This window comes from Cricetulus griseus, chromosome 3 (assembly GCF_003668045.3).
Source record: "Cricetulus griseus strain 17A/GY chromosome 3, alternate assembly CriGri-PICRH-1.0, whole genome shotgun sequence".
In the NCBI taxonomy this organism is placed as follows: domain Eukaryota; kingdom Metazoa; phylum Chordata; class Mammalia; order Rodentia; family Cricetidae; genus Cricetulus; species Cricetulus griseus.
The window spans coordinates 48,889,534-48,909,522 of record NC_048596.1 but is presented as its reverse complement, the minus strand read 5'-3'; the positions used below and the strand labels follow the sequence as shown (position 1 = coordinate 48,909,522).

Below are 19,989 nucleotides of genomic sequence, written 5' to 3'. Positions count from 1 at the left end.
GACAGCTTTTGGTGGATGTTGCCAAATTTAACTACATAACCAAACCTTTGGGATTATGAACTGATGAAAAAAAGAACAAGTGAATGTTTTTCATCTTTGAACATCAAAATCTTCAAGGTTTCTTGTAAAAACATATATTACATTGCTTATTCTGCAAAATTAATATTATCCACTTTCTCAAGACTCTGTCGGTTAACATATTTTAGAGTGAAAGATTTATAAGTTAAACCTACAAGGACAGTAATCAGTAGCTTCACTTTGATACCACCTTTCTCTTTCTCTTCATTATTGAAGAGGTGAACATAGTTTTAAACATCCAACAGCGCAGAAGAACATAAAATAATCCTAAAATCTATATTTTTGACCAAATTATTTATTAAAGGATCACCCAACAAAGATAGATAATTGTGTGTGTGTGTGTGTGTGTGTGTGTGTGTGTGTGTGTGTGTGTGTATTATGCATAGAATATAGTAAAAGGAAATATATAAGCTATAGCATGTCTCTGGAGTATGGACATATAGGCTCATATTTAATTTTCCAATTCCTATTTTTTACAAAAACTATACAAGAATATTAAGAGAGAAAACAAAAATAGTCCCCTAAGCTTCCAATAGCAGCAAGTGGGTTTCTTCACTGGGGATTTAATCTAATATCTTCTATCTCGTGGCTCAGATAATTCCAATGATTTATGTGTTTTTTCTGCTAAAGCAACCAAAGGGAATTTTATGCATCTCAACTTCACACAAAATTAACTAGTTTAAGTGGTGTTTAGGTGTGCAATTGTCAGTTCTATGACTTCAAAGTATTTTCATCATTTTCCTACTGGAAAACCTACAACAGCTAAGCAATTCCTCACTCTGTCCTGGTCTCAATGCCATGCAGGCTCTGATCTTTCCATTTCTATGTACCTACTACCTATTGTGGGTCACTTAGTGTGTGACTTTCATATATGCATCCTTACATTTAGTATGTTTCTCAAGGTTCATTCACATTGTAGCATAACAGTACAACACTTCCTTTTGTGGTTTCCATCTTGATGAACAGTGTTCTGAGTCTTTCTATATAATACAACTGTTTTCAGTTCTTTGGGAGGATATGGCTTCTGTTTGGGGGTGTTGGGGCTGGTTGTTTGGTTGGCTTGAGAGGTTTATTTTGGGGTGGGGAGAATGTTTTGTTTTGCTGATGTCCATGCTGTAGCTCAGGATGTCCTAGGTTTTATTGACTCCTATTCACCCCACTGCAACACCCAAAGCTAAAGAGACTAGATTGTCAGCTCATTAGTAAACCCATTCACAGCCCAGGTGGAGGGAATAAAACAGCCACACGCTGCATTCAGGAACAGGAGCCATGGTACATAATCCTTTCAGAACCAAAAAGACAGGTGATCCCTGGATCCTACAAGAAGATATGATCGGCTTGTCTGAGTGATTCTGCTGGGTGCCAGGGGCCCGAACTCCACCATTCAGAGATAAGCAGGGTCGTTTGGTTCAGGGATCTTGTTTGGGGGAGTAGAGTACAGAGGGAAATGCAGAAATAGACCATTACACAGCCTTCCTATTTCACCAGACATCAGACAGTTCACAAACTGTTAGTGGTCCCTCTGAATTTTTCCATGGTGACTAAACTGTTTCATATTTCCACAGCAGTAGACAAAGGTCATAATTTCTCCACTTCTGTTTGAAAAAATCCTTGGTTTGTTTATTTGTTTTGATTTTTGTCATTTTAGTGATTCTGAAGTGGTTATCTCCTAATACTGTCATCCAGTGGCTCAGAGCCTCCTATGAATCCATTTCCAGAGAATCCAACATCTTCTGACTTCTGTTGTCACCCACTTTCATAGGTGCATACCAACATATAGATACATATGCACATATTTTTTTAAAAAGAGCATAAATATCCCATTACATTCTTAGAATAAAATTTCTAAATGAAAAATCTTAATTCATAACTGCAATAAGCCTGAACTCCTGGTTGGCGATTCATGGGTTCATGGCATATAATGTGTAACTCAGGCCATGACTTTATTGAACCAACAAATGCCTTTCTTCATTTGTAGGAGCAGATCTCAACCTGTGGGTCACAACCTCTTTGGGGATCAAATGACCTTTTCACAGAGGTCACCTAAGACCATTGGAGAACACAGATATTTACATTACAATTCATAACAGCAGCAAAATTACAGTTAAGAATTAGCAACAAAATAATTGTATGGTTGGGGTCACCACAACATGAGGAACTGCATTAAAGGGTCACAGCATTAGGAAGGTTGTGAACCACTGGTTTATCCTAACAATCAATCAAAAGACTTGAGTTTTCCATTTGATGGGAATTTGATTCCATTTTATTAAACTTTAATGTACATATGAACCATGCGAGTACCAAAATATAGAGCTACTAAGGGGTTGATATCAGATTCCAGCCACCATTCTGCTCCATCATCACTGTCTAGTCACTGTTCCTACACCACTTAAGACACATGCAAATGGAAATAATTGGAGGGAAGGTAAAGGAAAGATGAAGTAATGTGAGTCAAACAGGACCAGTCAGTCAGTCACTAGTTCTTCTGTGTATAGTGGTCAGGGAGGACCAGGCAGAAACAGTGTCTTCTGGACATGACATGACTTTTGTACTCATGGACTCTCAGCAGCTGCATAAAACCTCTACAATATCAAATCAGTCCGTATCCCAGCATGGAGAGGGAAGGGGCTCTGGAACCTCCACCCTTAACTAGGAGCTATTGCCTGCTGATCGTTTCTGGGGGAGAAAAAAAATCAGGTTTTAAGGGCATAGCACCCGGAATGTCAATCAGGATCCAATAGAAGGCCCCACACCTTTAGTATGTGGGCAGCACTAATTAGACTTGCTGGTTTGGGGTGTTTTTTTTTTTAAAGGAGAAGTTGGAAAGTGGTAAAGAACTTGGAGGATGGGTCTTGGAGGAGCTAAGAGGAAGAATAGGGTGCTGAACACGATCAAAATACATTGTCTACATACACGAAACTCTCAAAATATAAAATATCACTGTAAAAACCCTTAAGAAAAATAATTATGAGTGTTATTCTTAATAAGATGCATATTAGTCCTTCAAAAAAACAGAAGCAGCCGGGCACGCCTTTAATCCCAGTACTCAGGAGGCAGAGGCAGGCGGATCTCTGTGAGTTCGAGGCCAGCCTGGTCTCCAGATCGAGTGCCAGGATAGGCTCCAAAGCTACACAGAGAAACCCTGTCTCGGAAAAAAAAAAAAAGAAGCAGCATTAATGGAAGATTTTTATTCACTAATCAGACTTGATACAGCTAAAAGCAGGGACAGCTTTTTTAAAATGAAACTATATGAAGGTAGCATGCCATTTTATTTAAAATTGCAAATTAGTCACTTTTTAAAAAAATGGATGAAAGAAAATGTCATCCAACCATCTGCATTCCTGAGAAATGTAGAAATAACAACTTCTGATTCATGAAGCTACATACTTCAACAGGCTTCAGACAGCTGGTTCCAGGAATCTGGTAGTCCTGGTAAAAATAGTCTTCTTCACTTGATGTTGAATAGCTGAAGAGACAGAATATGATGTCATCAGAGGACAGTGGTGACAACTATAAATATGTTCCAGGAAGAAGGATATCTAGGTGACACTCCTTCTTCCTTGGACCACCAATTGGTAGGTCTCAACATAGGTTCCACCCACTTTGAGGACTAGCCCTACTCCACTCGGTTAATCTCTGGAAACACCCTTACAGATACACCCAGAGGCATGTCTCCCAGACTGCAGTCTTCAAGTAAGACCAGCTATCACAGGACCCAAGAGGGGCATCTCTAATTCCTATGGCGTCTCTGACTAGTAACAGACTAGCAAGACTACTATCATCACTAACAATTTTAAGAAACACAGGAAGGCCTGATCTAGAAGCTGTTCTTTAGTCAAATGGGAAATGAACTTAGCTGTTATCTTGGCATATTTAATCATGTCTGACAAAAGCTGTAAAATATTAATTTGGTGTCTCCTTACTTTGTTGGCACTTCAGGAACAGATTTTGTTGTCATATCTACTTCCCATTCAGGAGGATTGCCAGTGAAATCTCCTCTAATTTCAGCTTCACATAAAAGAGGATACCGACTAAAAGTGAGGGGGGGAAAAAGAGAAATATCACAGGGGGATAAAGATCTATTGAGATCTTAGAGTTTAGAAGGCTGTACTCAAGGCCAAATTCCAGTGACTAGTAGATGCACTGATTCACGTGAATCACTTACAACAACATAGGTTTATGATATGTGATTTTAAAATCTTAGTTGTAGTGGGCAGTGGTTAACATAGAAACTCACAACTGATCAGATCTACAAGGATGACACCAACTAACAATCTAAGCAATGGTGGAGAGGATACCCTAAATGCCCTTCCCCTATAATGAGACTGATGACTATTTTATATGTCATCCAAGAGCCCTCATCCAGTGGCTGGTGGAAGCAGAGGCAGACACCCACAGCTATACACTAAACTGAACTCTGGAACCCAGTTGCAGAGAGGGAGGAATGAAGATCAAAGGGGTGGGTACCAGGCTGGTGAAACCCACAGAAACAGCTGGCCTAGACAAGGGGGAGAACATGGACCCCAGACTAATGTCTGGGAGGCCAGCATGGGACTGATCCAGACCCCTGAACATGGATGTCAATGAGGAGGCCTCAGCACTCTATGGGGCCCCTGGTAGTGGATCAGTATTTTTCCCTGGTGTAAGAAGGGACTTTGAGAGCCCATCCCACGTGAAGGGATGCTCTCTCAGCCTGGACACATAGGGGAGGGCCTAGGCCTGGCCAAGGATGATGTGGTGGACTTTAGGGAGCCCCTGTGGAGGGCCTTACCTTCCCTGGGGAGCAGAGGGGGAGGGGGGCTGTCGGGGGGGGGGGGAGGTGAAGGAGAGGGAGAAGGAATTGACATGAGAAGCAAGCTTGTTCCTAATTTGAACTAATAAAAAAAAAGAAGAAAGAAACTCACAACTGATCAAATGCAGAAAACAAGCATCGGTAGAATGATCAGCCACAAATGAGTCATTTATACCACCGTCATACACACATAAAGACTATAAAGGTAAAGGGTGTGGAAAGATGGTAAGAGCCAAATGTCAGGGAAGACCAGACAGAGTGTCTCTAAAACTGACAGGACCTCTGCACTCGTGAGCTCACAGTACCTGTGGTTACCTTAACCAGAGCTGCATAAGATCAAGCCAAGTCATATGGCATTATGAAATAGGAAGAAGTTTGTGAGCCTTCACCCCTAATTGAGGAACCATAGACAGTTGATGGCATCTGGGGAGGCAGAGTCAGGTATTTTTTTAAGGGCTTGACTCCTGGTAGGTCAAGCATACTCCAGTGGATGACCCCACACCCATGAGTATATTAACAGCACACATTGGAGTCAATGAGTTTTGTTTTTTAATTTAAAAAGAACACAATGTTAGAGAATGGATAGAGAGGTGGGAGGAAATAGGGTAGGAGTGGGGATGAATATTTTACAAATACATTGCATGCAATTCTCAAAGAATTAATTAAATATTGCATTAAAATGTTAGCAGCTATGGTAGGTATTACTCTTTGTATGAAGGGAAATGTAATATGGCTTCAATAATTACTTGAAGGGAAAATAAATTTGTTTCAAAATAAAAATATTGAATTATTCTCTCATATGTGGACCCTGAATCATACACATAGAACATGAATGTAGAAGTATTATTTGGATAGAAAGGGCATTTGCAGAAAGGGGGAAATGGAGGATAATGGGTAGACCCTGCCAAGCTTATCATAATTTTGCTAAGACCTGATCAATGTTGCTAATGAGCTATATACCTTGGGCTTTCTCAAATGGGTCAACTAATAAGATACAAAAGGAAGATGGATGAATCTCACCCCATGAGTCAGATTTAAATCTGCTCCCTCTCCCTATGTCTTCAGCCCAACCCACCCATGCTGCTTGCTGACCTTGATTTTTCTGATATATTTCTGTATCTTCCAGGCTTTTTTTCTTTCTGTCCTCAGTAAACTTGAATGTGGACTATTTTTACAGCAGCCTGCCTTGACTAGCTGGGTGATACCTGTGACGTTTCCAGCCATCCTGACACTAGTATTAGAAAAGTGGATACATCTCCTCTTTTCCAGCATTCTAACACTCTAGGAGACAATTGTAATTTTGAAGATCAGGGCCACGGATAAAGAAATTCATATTCCTGTTAGGCTTTGGTTCCCACCACCACCACACCCACCCACACACCCTAGGTTGTATAATTTAACATTTAAGACTTAAGTCTTTTATCTAGAGGGTCAAGGGAAAGCTGGGGCCTTGTACAGATGCCCCACATATGGTACTCACCTGTGCAGAACACAGGACAGAGGCATCTCAGCTCGTAAAGTAGAGTTTTTTGAGATATATGTAAGTTTAGTCTGAAGCAGAGTGACATCATGAAGAACCTACAGGGGCAAAGAAATGTTTAAAATCTTTATCTCAGATCTCAGGAGAGTTCAAGGATTTGAGGAAGAACTTGTAGGTATTTTGAGTTCTCCAAAAGATCTTCTATTCCTAGTTTTTAAACTCAAATGCTTACACCTCCTTTCCAGAAATATCGTAGAAGGTAAGTGTTGCTTATTTTGGGAACACCAGCTTTCAGATCAGCTGAAACTATTTTGAATTCAGCCTTCTGAGAATTTCATTTAAATAATTAACTCTGAACATTTGTTTTGAGACTGGGTCTCATATAGTCTATGTTGTCCTTGAAGTCTTTAGGCAGCCAGATGGCCTTGAATTCTTAATCCTCTGTCCTGCCTCTCCAGTGCTAGGGGGTTACAGGTGTGCTCCACCAAGCCAAGTTTCTGTGGTGTTAGGGACAAAACACAAAGCTTTGTACATGCTAGATGAACATGCTACCAACTGAGATACATAGATACAGCCCCAGTCTCTGTGTCGTTGCTTGGAGGAGGAGGAGGAGGAGGAGGAGGAGGAGGAGGAGGAGGGAGAGGTGGAGAGAGAGAGAGAGAGAGAGAGAGAGAGAGAGAGAGAGAGAGAGAGAGGACAGGACAGGGAAGGAAAGGGACAGACAGGAAAGGACAAGAAAGGAAGACCGCTCTGATGAAGTTTCAGTTCTAATCAGTTATCTGGCTGGAATGCAAACAGCCTGCTGCAGGATCACAGCTGTCTGAGTTCACCACAGCCCAGTTCTTTTCACACAATAATAATTCTCCCAAGGGCACTGAATAAACACTATGTATCTCGCATGCATGGTTCCATCTAAAATTTTCTTCCTGTGTCACCAAATCTGTCGGTCATCTCAACCTGTCAAGGTTGTAGGATGTCTCTTAATAAGTGATGCTACAGCAAAGTTTCTGATTTTTATTTTTTTTTATTAGTTCAAGTTGGGAACAAGCTTGTTTCACATGTAAATCCCTTCTCCCTCTCCCTCCCCTCACCCCCATCCCTCCTCCCCACCCCCGACCTACCCCCCATGATTTTTACTTTTTTAATCAATTCAAAATGCCAGTTAATGTTAGAAAGCAATATGCACAACTAACCTGCCGATGCCCCCAACAGGGAACTCTGAGAACCTTTGTGATGTCAAACCAATGTTATTCCCTTCCACCTGAGGCTAGCCAAATGTCATGGGCTGTCATGTGAAACTAGTTTTGAAACCCATTTTGTGATATATAGAAAACAGATCTCTTCCCATCCGCAAGTTATCATTTTTACTGGGTGTCACTTTCAAAGACATGAACTCAGCTGTATGACAAATAGAAACTATAATTTCCATTTTGTGGGTCCAAGGAAGGGACCATAGTCACTAGCTTTTTTTCTTACTTTATTGACAATCCCACAGGAGTAAGTACGGTAGGTAAAGTCGTAGATATCATTTGGCCAGGAAGTGGACACAGGGCAGCCAATTCCTAAAAACACTTCGTCAGGATCCATAAATATATTGGGAAATAGTGTGGCCTTAATCCTGAGATAGAACCAGTGATTGGTGCATTGCAGACGAAAGGCTAAGAAATAGAAAGGAGAATATTTCTGTTAATAGGCTGTATGTGAATCATCACAGAACATTTGAGCAGAGCTAGTTAATGCAAGTGCTCATCCCTTAACAAAATAAAACATGTTGTAGAGAGAAGCAAGTCTGTAAAAGATGGGCATTTGCTATTATTTCATCCCTAAGATACTCATATACACTCCTATCTACCAAAGATATTTTTAGCAAGTCTGTCATAGGAGAGAGCAATACAAATTCAAAACACTTTAATCCTTTAATTCCATTCTCAGAAGTCAATATTTTTCTTAGGACAAGTCTCATTACATAGCTCTGAATGGCCTGGAACTCTCTATGTAGACCCATCTGGCCTTGAACTCAGATCTGGTTATGCCTCCCAAGTGCTGAAATTAAAGGTGAGCACCACCATGCCCAGCCTCAAAGTCAAGATTTTATACAGCTGGGACACAAGAACATATTTCTATTATAAGACAATGTGAAGTACAGAGCATGACTGCACTCTTGATCAACTCATGCTCCTCTACACTAGCCCTTGTATTCATTTCTACATCCACAGCCTCATGGTATAAAAAAAGCAAACATGGAAGGGTTGATATAGCAATAAACACTGGTCAAGAGCACTACAACCAACTTGTTATGCCATTTGGTGGCATATCCTTGGGAAGCCAACTTTTTTTTTTCAAAGAGAAACAGAGGAGGAATGGATCTGGGAGAGAGGGAAGGTAGGAAGAGGGACCAAGAGGGGTGGAAGGAGGGGAAATATCTCTAATACTGAGCAAAGTCAAGCTGTAGAATGAACTATAAATAAAACTTTAGATGCCTGTAAACCATACCTCTGCTTCCGTAAAGCTAAAGTAAAATTATGAAACATGCAGAGGGATGAATAGTTAGTAAGCTTCCATGTGGATAGAAGGAAGGCACTGAGCTCCCACAGGGACTCCCATTCTAACTGAAATTTCACTCTGGTCCTAACTTAAGCAAGGAAAGCAAATCAGCATGTATTTAATAAGTCTACAAGATGAGGTAGTGGATACTAACGTGATTGCTTAGAGCTGTCTTCTTTATATAGCTCCTAATAAAAAGAAATAAAATACATTAACCAACACACTAGAAGTCTTGCAACTTCCCCAGCATCAAGACTGGGGTATTTTGATGAACAAATTTGGTTAAAAAAAATACCTAACATTTGTTGCAATTCTAAACTGTCAAACTAAGAGTTTGCACTCATATTTAGGTGACCAACCATTCAAGTTTACTTAAAGTAGGAGACTTGATGGCACTCAAACTGAAGAAACTGGATCAGTTAGCCACCTTACCACAGGGAGCTGCTGGCCTTCCCTCTCAGATCCTGTGGCTCTCTCTATAAAGGATAAGGCCAATGAAGACTAAGCCCTTTCCTACATGCCACAGGTATCCTGAGATCCTTATTTATTTATTTACTTACTTACTTATTGGTTGGTTGGTTGGTTGGTTTTTGAGACACGGTTTCTCTACCTAGTCCTGGATGTCCTGGAACTTGAGTTGTATACCAAGCTGGCCTTGAACTTAGAAATAAAGGCATGCACCACCATACCCAGAGAGTCCTAAGCTCTTAGCAGCTCATGAACACCTCTGTGCTTTCCAGGCCACTCCAATTTCCTCATATATAACTCACCTCAAGTATTGAACCCCCAGAATGTGATGTGATCTGGGAAGGATCAAAAGAAAAGGGGAACTGCAGAAAGAAAGAACTCAAGTTAGGACAGTGTCTAGTCTCGGTAGAAGGGTGAGATTCTAAGATCATGCATCTGGAAGAGACCAATACATATGAAACAGTCTAAAAGCCTCACCCCTAGCACATGTTAAGACATCCCAAATTCTCCAAGTCACATGTGATACCTGACCAATCATCAGCACAAGTCCTCATAAAGAATAGAAGCAGAAGGAATCCCTGCAGGCCCGGGAAAGACTTCATTGCTCAGTCTGGAGATTAAACCCCACAGAGGAAAGGAGAAACAGGACAAGTCAAAGGCCTTCTTATATGCTGGCATAGATCCTCAGCTGGTAGTAATTAACTAGCATCTTTTACAGCACACATGTGCCACTAATACACCATCAGTTCATCATCTAAAATATAACGCTTTCTTTAGGGATTAAAGAACTAGAGTGAACATGATAGAAAACCTGCCACTGGAGTGCTCCCATAGCACACTTGAAACTTCCACATAGCTCTCAGCCATGCCTGCTGAGATGGGAGCTCTGCAGGTGATACAGAGGGAATAGAAAACTGACTCGCATCACAATCTGTGCCATTATGTACAGAGTGATCTTAAACACTAAGGTACACTTTGTTAAAACTCCCTACCATCCCAAAACATCTGGAGCTCATTATCTGAACACTAAAGGAGTAACTGTCTAAAATATAGTTGTCTTGTGTTGCTCAGAATGCAAAGACCCAAACACCTTGAGACCTCACTCCCTTCCACTCCAGTCCACCTCTAAGCAGCAGCTCTCAATCAGATTCACCTGCAGAGTATTCTTTTAACACATAATGGCTGAATTACAGCCATCCTTTTTTCTGATTCAGCAAGACAAGAGTGGGACAGTAAATTCACATTCTAAGCTCCCAAGTGACATTGATACTAATGCACTCAGAATTGTTGGGGTGCAAAGATTTGCCTTCACAGAGCATGTTGTACTGATACTCATTGGAATGGCTTGTTTGCAAACTTAAATATATCACCTGAATACCTTGCCAAAAAGCAAATTCTAATACAGAAGTGGGGGTCAGACCCGGTGATGCTGCAGTTGTAATAAACTCTCAAGTGATACCAATGATTCTCTACAATTACATTTCAAGTAGTAATGCCTGAAAGTAATGTATACAAAATTTAAATGTCTTTCTTCCAAACAAAAGGTGACAATTCTTCAAAGTGAGAAGTTAAAAAATCTCATTATGAAAAACAGCTTAAATGCATATTTGAGTTCTGGGAATATAGCTTAATGGTGGGAAACTTACCCACCTTTTGTGGGCCCAGAAGTTTGATTCCCAGCACCCACAAAACCCATATTCAAGCTCACCCTACTTTTCTGTTTCAGGATCATCAATTATTTGAGTTCAGAACTACATTCCACGATGATATAGCATGAAAGACAGAGGTACTGAAAGGTGAATGCAGCAGCTCATGACTGTCTTGCCTGAAATGTATTATTGCACTAATAATCTGTCCTAATAGAGGGCTAGGGTCGTAACTCAACTGGTAGACCAGTTGCCCAGCATACACAAATCTCTTAGTTTGAACCTCAGCACTTCATAAGTTATGAGTGACTATGCATGGACTACATGAGATGCTGTCTCAAACAAAATACACACACCAAAATAAATAAATAAATAACAGTTCTATAAGGTCACTCTACCATGAACTTCTTAAAGCTATATAGTCCATGTATTTTTTCATCTCCAGGACTTAGCAAATCTGTTGCAAAATAAGACATAAAGATGTAACAGTAAAGCTAGGCATCCGTGGCACATGCCTTTAATCCCAGCACTCAGGAGGCAGAGGCAGGCAGATCTCTGTGAGTTCGAGGGTAGCCTGGTCTACAGAGCAAGTGCTAGGATAGGCTCCAAAGCTACACAGAGAAACCCAGTCTCAAAATAACAAAAAAAATGTAACAGTAGAAAGAAATGTAACTCTTATTTTATCACACAACGATTTCTTTTTTATATAATTTAAATTATTATTTATTAATTTAGGTTTTTTTTTCTTTATTAAAAAATGTATCTTCAAATAGCCCTTCCACTACACAAATAAGAACCTAGGGGAAAGTAAAGTTTTATATTTTTTAATTAATTAATCTTTCCCAGCCCTTTTCTAAAGGTTGGGGAGTTAGCTCAGTAGTAGAGCAGAGCACTTGCCTAGAAATCTTAAGGTCCTGGGTTCAGTCCCCAGCACTGGAAAAAAAATAATTTCTCAAATATTTTCAACTTGTAGTACAGGTACATATTTCAACTTGAAGAGCTTTTTATACTTGCTGCCAAATAAATGGACAAATCCCTCTCCTTCTGTAGTTACAGGTGTGCCCCCCAGCCGCCGCTGCTGCTGTGTGTGTGTGTGTGTGTGTGTGTGTGTGTGTGTGTGTGTGTGTGTTAGGAATCATTCAGTATGGAATACAATGCTATCAACTATAGTCTCCATTATGTATGTTACATCTCCAGATTTCATCATCTTAGATATCTGGGGGCTTGCACCCTGAGTCATCTCTCTCTTCTCTCTCTCTCTCTCTCTCTCTCTCTCTCTCTCTCTCTCTCTCTCTCTCTCGGTTTTACCAGATAGATAGTAGATAGTAGATAGGGTTTCTCGGTGGAGCTTTGGAGTCTGTCCTAGAACTCAATCTGTAGCCAAGACTGGCCTCAAACTCACAGAGATCGCCCTGCCTCTGCCTCCAGAGTGCTGGGATTAAAAGCATTCACCACCACACCCAGCTTAGGTTTATGTTTTTAACAAGTTTTGTACTTGCAATTTGTTTCATTTCATGGATTTTCTTTCTTTTTGGTTTTGTTTTGTTTGGGGTTGGAGGTTGAGACCAGGTCTCACTATGTAGTCCTGGCTGGGGTAGAGCTCCTTCTGTAGACTAGGCTGGCCTGAAACTCACAGAGTTTGATTCTGCTTCCTGAGTTCTGAGATTATAGGTGTGTGTCACCACACCTGGCTCATAGGATTTCTTAAAATTACCTGGTTAACAGGACTCTGTCCCTTCTCTGCCTCAACATACTCAGGTTTTAGGTTTGCTATACTCGGTTTAACTTTTAAGTTATTGTGAAAAATTAGTGACATTTTCAGGTCTAACTATGTGATACCTCTCAAACTATGTCTGAAGTAGAAAAGAACTGAACACCATAGTATAGGAAGTTACAAGTTTGAAATACAGTTTTATTCTAGATATATGCAAAACCTCTTTTATGCCACAGAATCCTTTTCATTTATATTAAATTGTTTGTGCGATAAGTCATCAAGCACTTCTCTTAATAACTTTCCAGGGTATTTTCTACATGTACTTTTTATTGTTGGTTATATCAAAAAATGTAACACTAGCATCCTGAACTTACACAATAAATACTAGTGTAGAAAAACATGCTACTGGTGAAGGTAATAAACATCTTTATTGACATACCTGAAGAAAATTTAAGATTTTTTGGTCTGGTGATTTGAATGAGAATGGCCCCTATAGGCTCATACATTTGAATGCTTGGTCCCCAATTGGTGGAACTGTCTGAGAAGGATTAAGAGGTTTGTCCTTATTGGAGGAGGTGTGGTCACTAGGGGCAGGCTCTGTGATTTCAACAGACCATTCTGAGTTCTCTCTCTCTCTCTCTCTCTCTCTCTCTCTCTCTCTCTCTCTCTCTCTGCCTCATAGTTGTATATCATGACATGAGCTCCAAGCTACTGCTCCAGCACCATATTTACCTGTCTGCTGCCAAGCTCCCCACTACCAAGATGGTCATGAGCTCTTCGTCTCTGAAACAGTGAGCCCCAAATAAATGCTTTATTTTATAAGTTGCTTTGATCATGTGTTTTGTCACAGCAATGGAAAAGTAAGGCATGTATTTCATAGGAAATTTGAAAGCCTTCATAATAAACAGACCCTGCAGGAATTCCACACCACTCTCCCAGGATATCCCATGGTGCCTGGAACATCAGAATCTCTCTGGTGGTCCAGAATGAGAGATTAAAGGCTTAGACATGTCACGCTAGCAAGGACATTGTGAAATCACTGCAAAGCATTGGGTTCTCTCAAGGTTGGTCTAGGAATGGTCAAGATTGGGGTCTCTGTTAACCTCTCCTTCCTGGTGGCTAATGGTGAGTAACCTCTGCTAAGTCAGCTCCAAATGCCACCAGGGAATTGACTAACTAATGAATTAACTAGTTAAACAAAATGTGTATCACAAACTTTGGGAGATGGTTTCAACTACAGATGACAAAGTACGTCATTGTGTCAGAGTCAGTGGCATCCCTAAATCAACTCATAGAGTACCAAAAAACAGCCAGCAAATTGGCCACGTGATCAAGAATTTTGAGGTCCTATACAGACAGTTCAAAAGTACCACATAATATGTCTCTATATTCACTTAGCCAATACAATATTTTTCTAACCCATCTGATAGAAAGGCTCAGGAGTTTGAGTTGATGACATGTTAAAGGTTTTTTGGTTTGTTTTTTTCTCCTCTCTGAATTGGGTTCATTGAATCCATCTGAGTATGAGCTCGGACATAAAAACACTTCTGGCTTCCCAGGTCCTCTCAACTACCTCATATCAGAGGAGGTCCTAGCTCAAGGTCCAGCATAATGAAGGCTTTCGTTTCATCAGGATTGCTGCTGCTGCTCATAGCTTGGATATGGAGGTGTTTGGGGCAACAGCCAGGTATCAGAGTGGACTGTTTCTGGTAATGTTTTCACTGGGTAGTTACTCAATGACCATGAGTTATGAGGCTTTTGGTTTCAGGGACTTCGTTGTACCATCTGAAGTTAACAACTTAACAATTCCTAGCCCTATAGGTTATCTCCACCTGGGATAACATTATAGTCCTGGCATACAGGTTGCAAAGTGTGTCTTCCCTGTCTCCATGAGTGAAGGTGTTCTGGATTCAAGTTGCTACTTTTGCAGAGGTCTCAGAGTTGGATTCCCCTCCTCTCTTCCCACTTCCTCCTACACAGGCACTCGTCCATTTCCTACCAGGTCACCCTTGAGCCATCTGTTCTTCTGCATGATTCCCCTGCCTCTGCTTGTACCTTCTCTGTCTTTTCACAGTTTCCTACCTGCTACCTGCATTATTCAACTACCGGTTTCTTTTTTTTTTTTTTTTTTTTTTTGGTTTTTCGAGACAGGGTTTCTCTGTGTAGCTTTGGAGCCTATCCTGGCACTCGCTCTGGAGACCAGGCTGGCCTCGAACTCACAGAGATCTGCCTGCCTCTGCCTCCCGAGTGCTGGGATTAAAGGCGTGTGCCACCAACGGCCGGCTCAACTACCCATTCTTAACTAGCTTCCCTTGTTTAATCATCTCTCTTGCCCTCCCTACATCATTATACAATTCTTCTTAAGATATTCTGAAGAAAACTTTCTTGAACATTCCAGTATCTCCCTACAGCCAACTCATGACACATTGACATGGGCCTTTAAAGGCCCATACAGACTGACCCCAAGCTGCTCCCAGATCGCAGGAGGGCTAACAGTTTCCCAAACAACTGAGGAACCTTGTTTCACCACCAGCATGGTATCATGTTCCCTAAGAGAAAGTGGGACAGAACTCATTTAAAATACCCCAAGTCCTGCAGACCACCAGAGACTCAGCTCAGAGAAGGCAGAGGTTAACTTAAGAGTTTGTCATAGAAAGTGCTATGTCTCAGAAGAAAAGCCGATTATGAGTGGGGGTACTAAGAATAAGGTGTGTAGTATTTGGAGGACAATGGGAAATTCATGGAGGCAGCACAGTTACCATGGGACTTAGGGAATAATACTGTCCCTGCTTCCAGGAAGGTGAGGTCTTAGAGAGAAGGCAACACTCCCTATTCTTTTCTTTAGATAACAGGAGAGTTGTACAAAATGCCTACTGCAAATGTGATACTCTAAGCTGATGAACTATGACCAAGATAAACTAAACCATTTTTAATTGGAAAAAAAATGTAACTTGAAAGGTTAGACAGGAAAGTGGAGGTTTCTGAGATGGCGGGAAAGGGAGGAGGACCCTTCCATCAACACACAGGGCAGCTGCAACAAATGAAATAAATGAGATTGGGGGCAGTGAGCTCCTCGGGGAGGCTGTCGAGGTTGCCCAGGGAAGGGACAGTGATGGAATCCAGGATACAGCCATGCAGGAGTAGATGGGAGATGAATTTTGAAAGCAAAAGTGAAAAAAGACTCAGTGGAAGACTGGGGGAAGGAAGGGAAGTGGGAACTGGAACTAGATCCCAAGGCCTTTGGGCTTCAGTGGTGGGTGGGTGAGGTGCTGTTGACTTCGATGAGGAAACACAAATGGAAGTTAAGTAAGAACCGTGAGTTCCATATAGAACATATGCATGCTGAGGAGGATTGCTTCAAATATCCTCTGTATATCTGATAGCTAAGGAGAGATCTGATCCGAAAACTTGGGAGATAAGTCCAGCAAAGGCATGAAGTGAACATTCTGATCTCCAGGGTAATGCAGTGTAGTGGCTCCAAAGAGCACAGTGTTCCGTCCTAGCCCTTTATTAATTCTTGGACCTTGAAAGACTCGCATCTCCTCTCCCATAAGAACTATGTCTGCTACTATTTGGCACATGGCCATGGACTAAAAATGAAAACCTATGGGCCGTGGAGATGGTTCAATCAGTAAAATGTTTTCCATGGGAGTATGAAGATCTGCGCTCAGATCTCCAGCACCCATAGAAAAAGCCATGATCCCAGTGCTGTGGAGGGAGAGACAGACAGATTGCCAGGGTTGTTGGCCAGCTACTCCAGCAGAGTTTGAAGGTTCCAGGTTGAGTGGGAAAACCTGTCTTAAAAATAAGGTGGAGAGCAACTGTGAAAGATACACACCACCTACCGCTGGCTCCATGTGTACATATGCCAGACGCAAGACTCTCTTCTCTCTCTCTCTCTCTCTCTCTCTCTCTCTCTCTCTCTCTCTCTCTCTCTCTCTCTCTCTCTCTCTCTCTGCTTAAGTTGCACAGAGACACCAAGATACCCCATATAGCACCCTGATAAAAGCACATGCTTCTGCTCCCATTCCAAATAGCCACCACAGTTAATCTAGGCAGAACTTCTGCGGTTTTGGTTTTGCAAGTTGATTCATTGGAGGGCTATCAATGGGAAGAAAAGACGAGTAGAGTCACATTATGAAAGGAATCATCCTTGCCCACATTCCTAACCTCTCTTTGTTTTGGTTAAATCGGATCTTCTTTCATGGCATGTATTGAGGTGGAGCATCTGACTGCCTTTTCTTCTCTTTCAACAGTATCAGTGGAATGCAGTTATCTTATGCTCCGTGTTATAGCTAAAAGGGCACTGTTTTATCCAGATGAACTTGTGCACCCTAATGAATTATTCCTAGGGACGGGCTGTGTGGTGACTTTCATCCGACCAGATGAATTTGAATTTTATTATTCTGTCAGGCTTTGTGGGATTGTTATAGAGGTAAGAGAAGGAGCCGTTTTACCGGTGCCATCTGTAAAGTGTTGTTTCCTGTTCTTGCCTTAATATATGTGTAACACTGGTATTGTCAACCTAGTGCCTTAGCCTAAGAAAAACACGAAGAATGCTTCTGTCATTTCTATTCATTCACCAGATTTATTACGTATAGGATACTCGGCATTAATAAGGAAACTATAGATTTTGCTATCAAAATTAATGTTCTATTAGCATGGCATGCATTTTAATTTCAATGGGCATTTTACACACCTAATCCTACAGGATCAATTATGCTTCCAATCAAGTGATGAATTGATGCATAAAAGCTAGCCATGTAACCAGACATGAAGTTTGCATATAGCAAAGCAAGGGTCAGAGAAAAGGCTTGCTGATGTCTCTAGTCTAAGCCTGATGCTATAATGACTCTGGGATGAGCAGAATGAAATGAACAACAATAATTATTATACTAAAACCCAAACAAGATATCCCTAGTGAAGTATTCTTTTCTCTTTGACTTACAGATCTATCTCCATCACTAAACTAATCACATCCATCACATCACTACCTGGGGGTAACCTGTGATATCCTCCTCCTTAGTGTGGTGCTCAGAGCCCAGGCCTTAAAATAATAGTGGCTCAGCATCCAAATGAGTAAACACAGAGGTATAGTCTTTTGATCAAAACTTTCCCAGTAAGTTAAGAATGATCTGCAATGGTCATGAACTAGAAGTAGACTTAATTTGTTCACTTCTAATTAGTATATATGTATGTATGTAACATTGAAATCAATAGTACTTTAGCATTTATGAGGAAAACTGAAAGTAGACTTTGGTGTGGGAATTTTCAAGCATATCCAAGGTAATACAAAACATTACATTTATCTTGTCTTAATTTGCATAGCTGTAGTCATCGAAATAAGTATGTTCTTCTAAGAACCTACTGGCATGAACATGGAAAAACAGATTAACATGAACTTAATCATGCCAACTTAATCTTCAATCCTTCAATCTTCTCTGCCTCATAGTTTCATACAATGGGTATCTATCTCACTCTATTTCTCAAGCCTATGCCTACCCACAGCAAAATGCCAGACACTCAGATTTGTTCCCATACACCCATCACAAGAAATTCAAAGGCATCTTGAGGTTTTAGCAGCTAAAAGCAAGTGTCAAATATAGAGCCCTTCACGGAAGTGTAAGCCCATTTATCAAGGGGGAACGATCCTCTCCATGAAGGGGGGAGGCATTGCGCAATCTGAGGAAACAATATTTATAACTCCATCCAGAAAGGAGAAGGGGCAACTGATATCTTGTGAAGGGGAGCAGGTGTTTAGTGCTTGCAGGCACAGGCCCCTCCATACATAACAGAGAGCTACCTAATCTAAAGCCAAGTGTCACTGCTGAGAAACCCTAGATAAAATACCCATACCTGTCTTCTCTCCTTACCCTTTGCTCTGGGCAGACTTCCTCTACCACTGATACAGCCTAAACTCTGCCAGTCATCATAAGGCCATTTCATAGTTTTAATAGTGTCTGTCTGTCTGACCTCTGGATTTGAAAACTGGATGAAATAAATCTTTCAGACCTTGGGAACCATCCAACTATTTATTCAACAAGTTACTGACTTTGGAACCACTCTATCAACTGGAATAATACATCATACCTAATATGATCCTAAAAGCATAAATAATGGAGTATCAAATTATTACAGAACTTGAAGTCAGTATGGTAAAACCATAGGATTTGAAACTTATTTAAGAAATGTATATGCATTTAATGCTCAGGAAATCCAATTGGACAGTATAAATACATCATTTTTAGCTAACACTCTTCCTTCTCATGAGCTTTCAGAAACTGGAAATTCAAATTCAAAGTAAAAGCCAAATATTGTGAAGTCAGAAGTATCAGGAAGAATCTCTCAGACTCCTTCAAATAGTTTCTTCATCTTTTAAATCCTCATAGAGCAAGTTGTCATCTAAGTAAGAAAGAAATACTTCCTAGAACTTTGATTTGAAAAAGCTAGTTGGAAAGCTTCAGAGTTAATGTACTAGCCTCCTGGCAATCTCATTCACAAATTGTATGTCAAGTGTATTACCTTATTTTCTGTTTGAGTGCTTCTGTATTGCTGACAGAACTTTAAGCACATTAATTCAGTGGCATATATTTATTTCTTGGGGTAGTAGAATGGCAAATGATTTATCTTTCTATTTGTTATTTGAATATATTAAAATGTGTTGTGACAATCCATTTGTATACTTCAAAGATCTCTTTCTCAACAGATAGTACCTGACAGAACGATCTTTAATACCTGGCTCACCTATAAACCCAGGAATTTATGTGCTTCTGCTGAGCTTCAACTAGAGTGTGTGATTCCCAGGTCAGTATGAAACACACTTCAGCTCCTTGATTAAATTCAACAACTTTTGGCTAAAATGTATCATTGCTTGTCTACAAACCTTGAAATTCATGACTTCTTATTTAGCTGTGTGTCTACAGCATGTCAATCCATCTTAACCTCTATTGCAGGCCCTACCAGAGGCCAAAATTTAGGCCAAGAAAGTGACAAAAGATACAAAGTCATGGGTGGGTTTTGACTGTTCATCCTTTCTACTCCCTGAGATGAATGATGTGTTGCAAGGTTAAAAGCATCACATCAATACTGACACACAGTATCTATGGAAATTTATTATGTACACAGATTGGCTTTGACCTTCTGAAGAATCCAAAAGATGCTAGCTGGGTCTCATGGTAGTCATGTAAAACCAGATACTCAGGAGGATAAGGAAAACAGACTGTTAAGTTCAAGACCATCCTAACCCTACTAAGTAAGTTCAAGGCCA

At 40.7% G+C, this 19,989-nt stretch overlaps 2 protein-coding genes across 2 annotated transcripts; one reads left to right on the top strand and one right to left on the bottom strand.

Moving 5' to 3' along the window:
* Positions 1-2,727: 2,727 nt before the first annotated feature.
* On the bottom strand, positions 2,728-9,964 carry LOC100756603 (oocyte-secreted protein 1). The gene is made up of 6 exons (XM_027406654.2): positions 9,889-9,964; positions 7,827-8,008; positions 6,351-6,448; positions 4,002-4,109; positions 3,466-3,544; positions 2,728-2,754 (listed from the first exon to the last, which is right to left on the bottom strand). The coding sequence occupies exons 1-6, from the start codon at positions 9,962-9,964 to the stop codon at positions 2,728-2,730; spliced, it is 570 nt and encodes a 189-aa protein (XP_027262455.2).
* Positions 9,965-14,333: 4,369 nt separating this feature from the next.
* LOC113834784 (oocyte-secreted protein 3-like) lies at positions 14,334-19,536 on the top strand. Its single transcript, XM_027406836.2, has 3 exons — positions 14,334-14,409; positions 16,979-17,157; positions 19,429-19,536. Exons 1-3 carry the CDS (start codon positions 14,334-14,336, stop codon positions 19,534-19,536), a joined length of 363 nt encoding a protein of 120 aa, XP_027262637.1.
* The last annotated feature ends 453 nt before the right edge of the window (positions 19,537-19,989 follow it).

Coding starts and splice junctions, on each gene's coding strand:
- LOC113834784 (XM_027406836.2), top strand. CDS start 14,334: ATGAAGGCTTTCGTTTCATCAGGATTGCTGCTGCTGCTCATAGCTTGG. Junction 14,410..16,978: donor GTGTTTGGGGCAACAGCCAG/GTATCAGAGTGG, acceptor CTCTTTCAACAG/TATCAGTGGAATGCAGTTAT. Junction 17,158..19,428: donor TTTGTGGGATTGTTATAGAG/GTAAGAGAAGGA, acceptor CTTTCTCAACAG/ATAGTACCTGACAGAACGAT.
- LOC100756603 (XM_027406654.2), bottom strand. CDS start 9,964: ATGAAGTCTTTCCCGGGCCTGCAGGGATTCCTTCTGCTTCTATTCTTT. Junction 4,110..6,350: donor CTGTCCTGTGTTCTGCACAG/GTGAGTACCATA, acceptor CCTCACTTTTAG/TCGGTATCCTCTTTTATGTG. Junction 3,545..4,001: donor GTTCCTGAAGTGCCAACAAA/GTAAGGAGACAC, acceptor CTGTCTCTTCAG/CTATTCAACATCAAGTGAAG.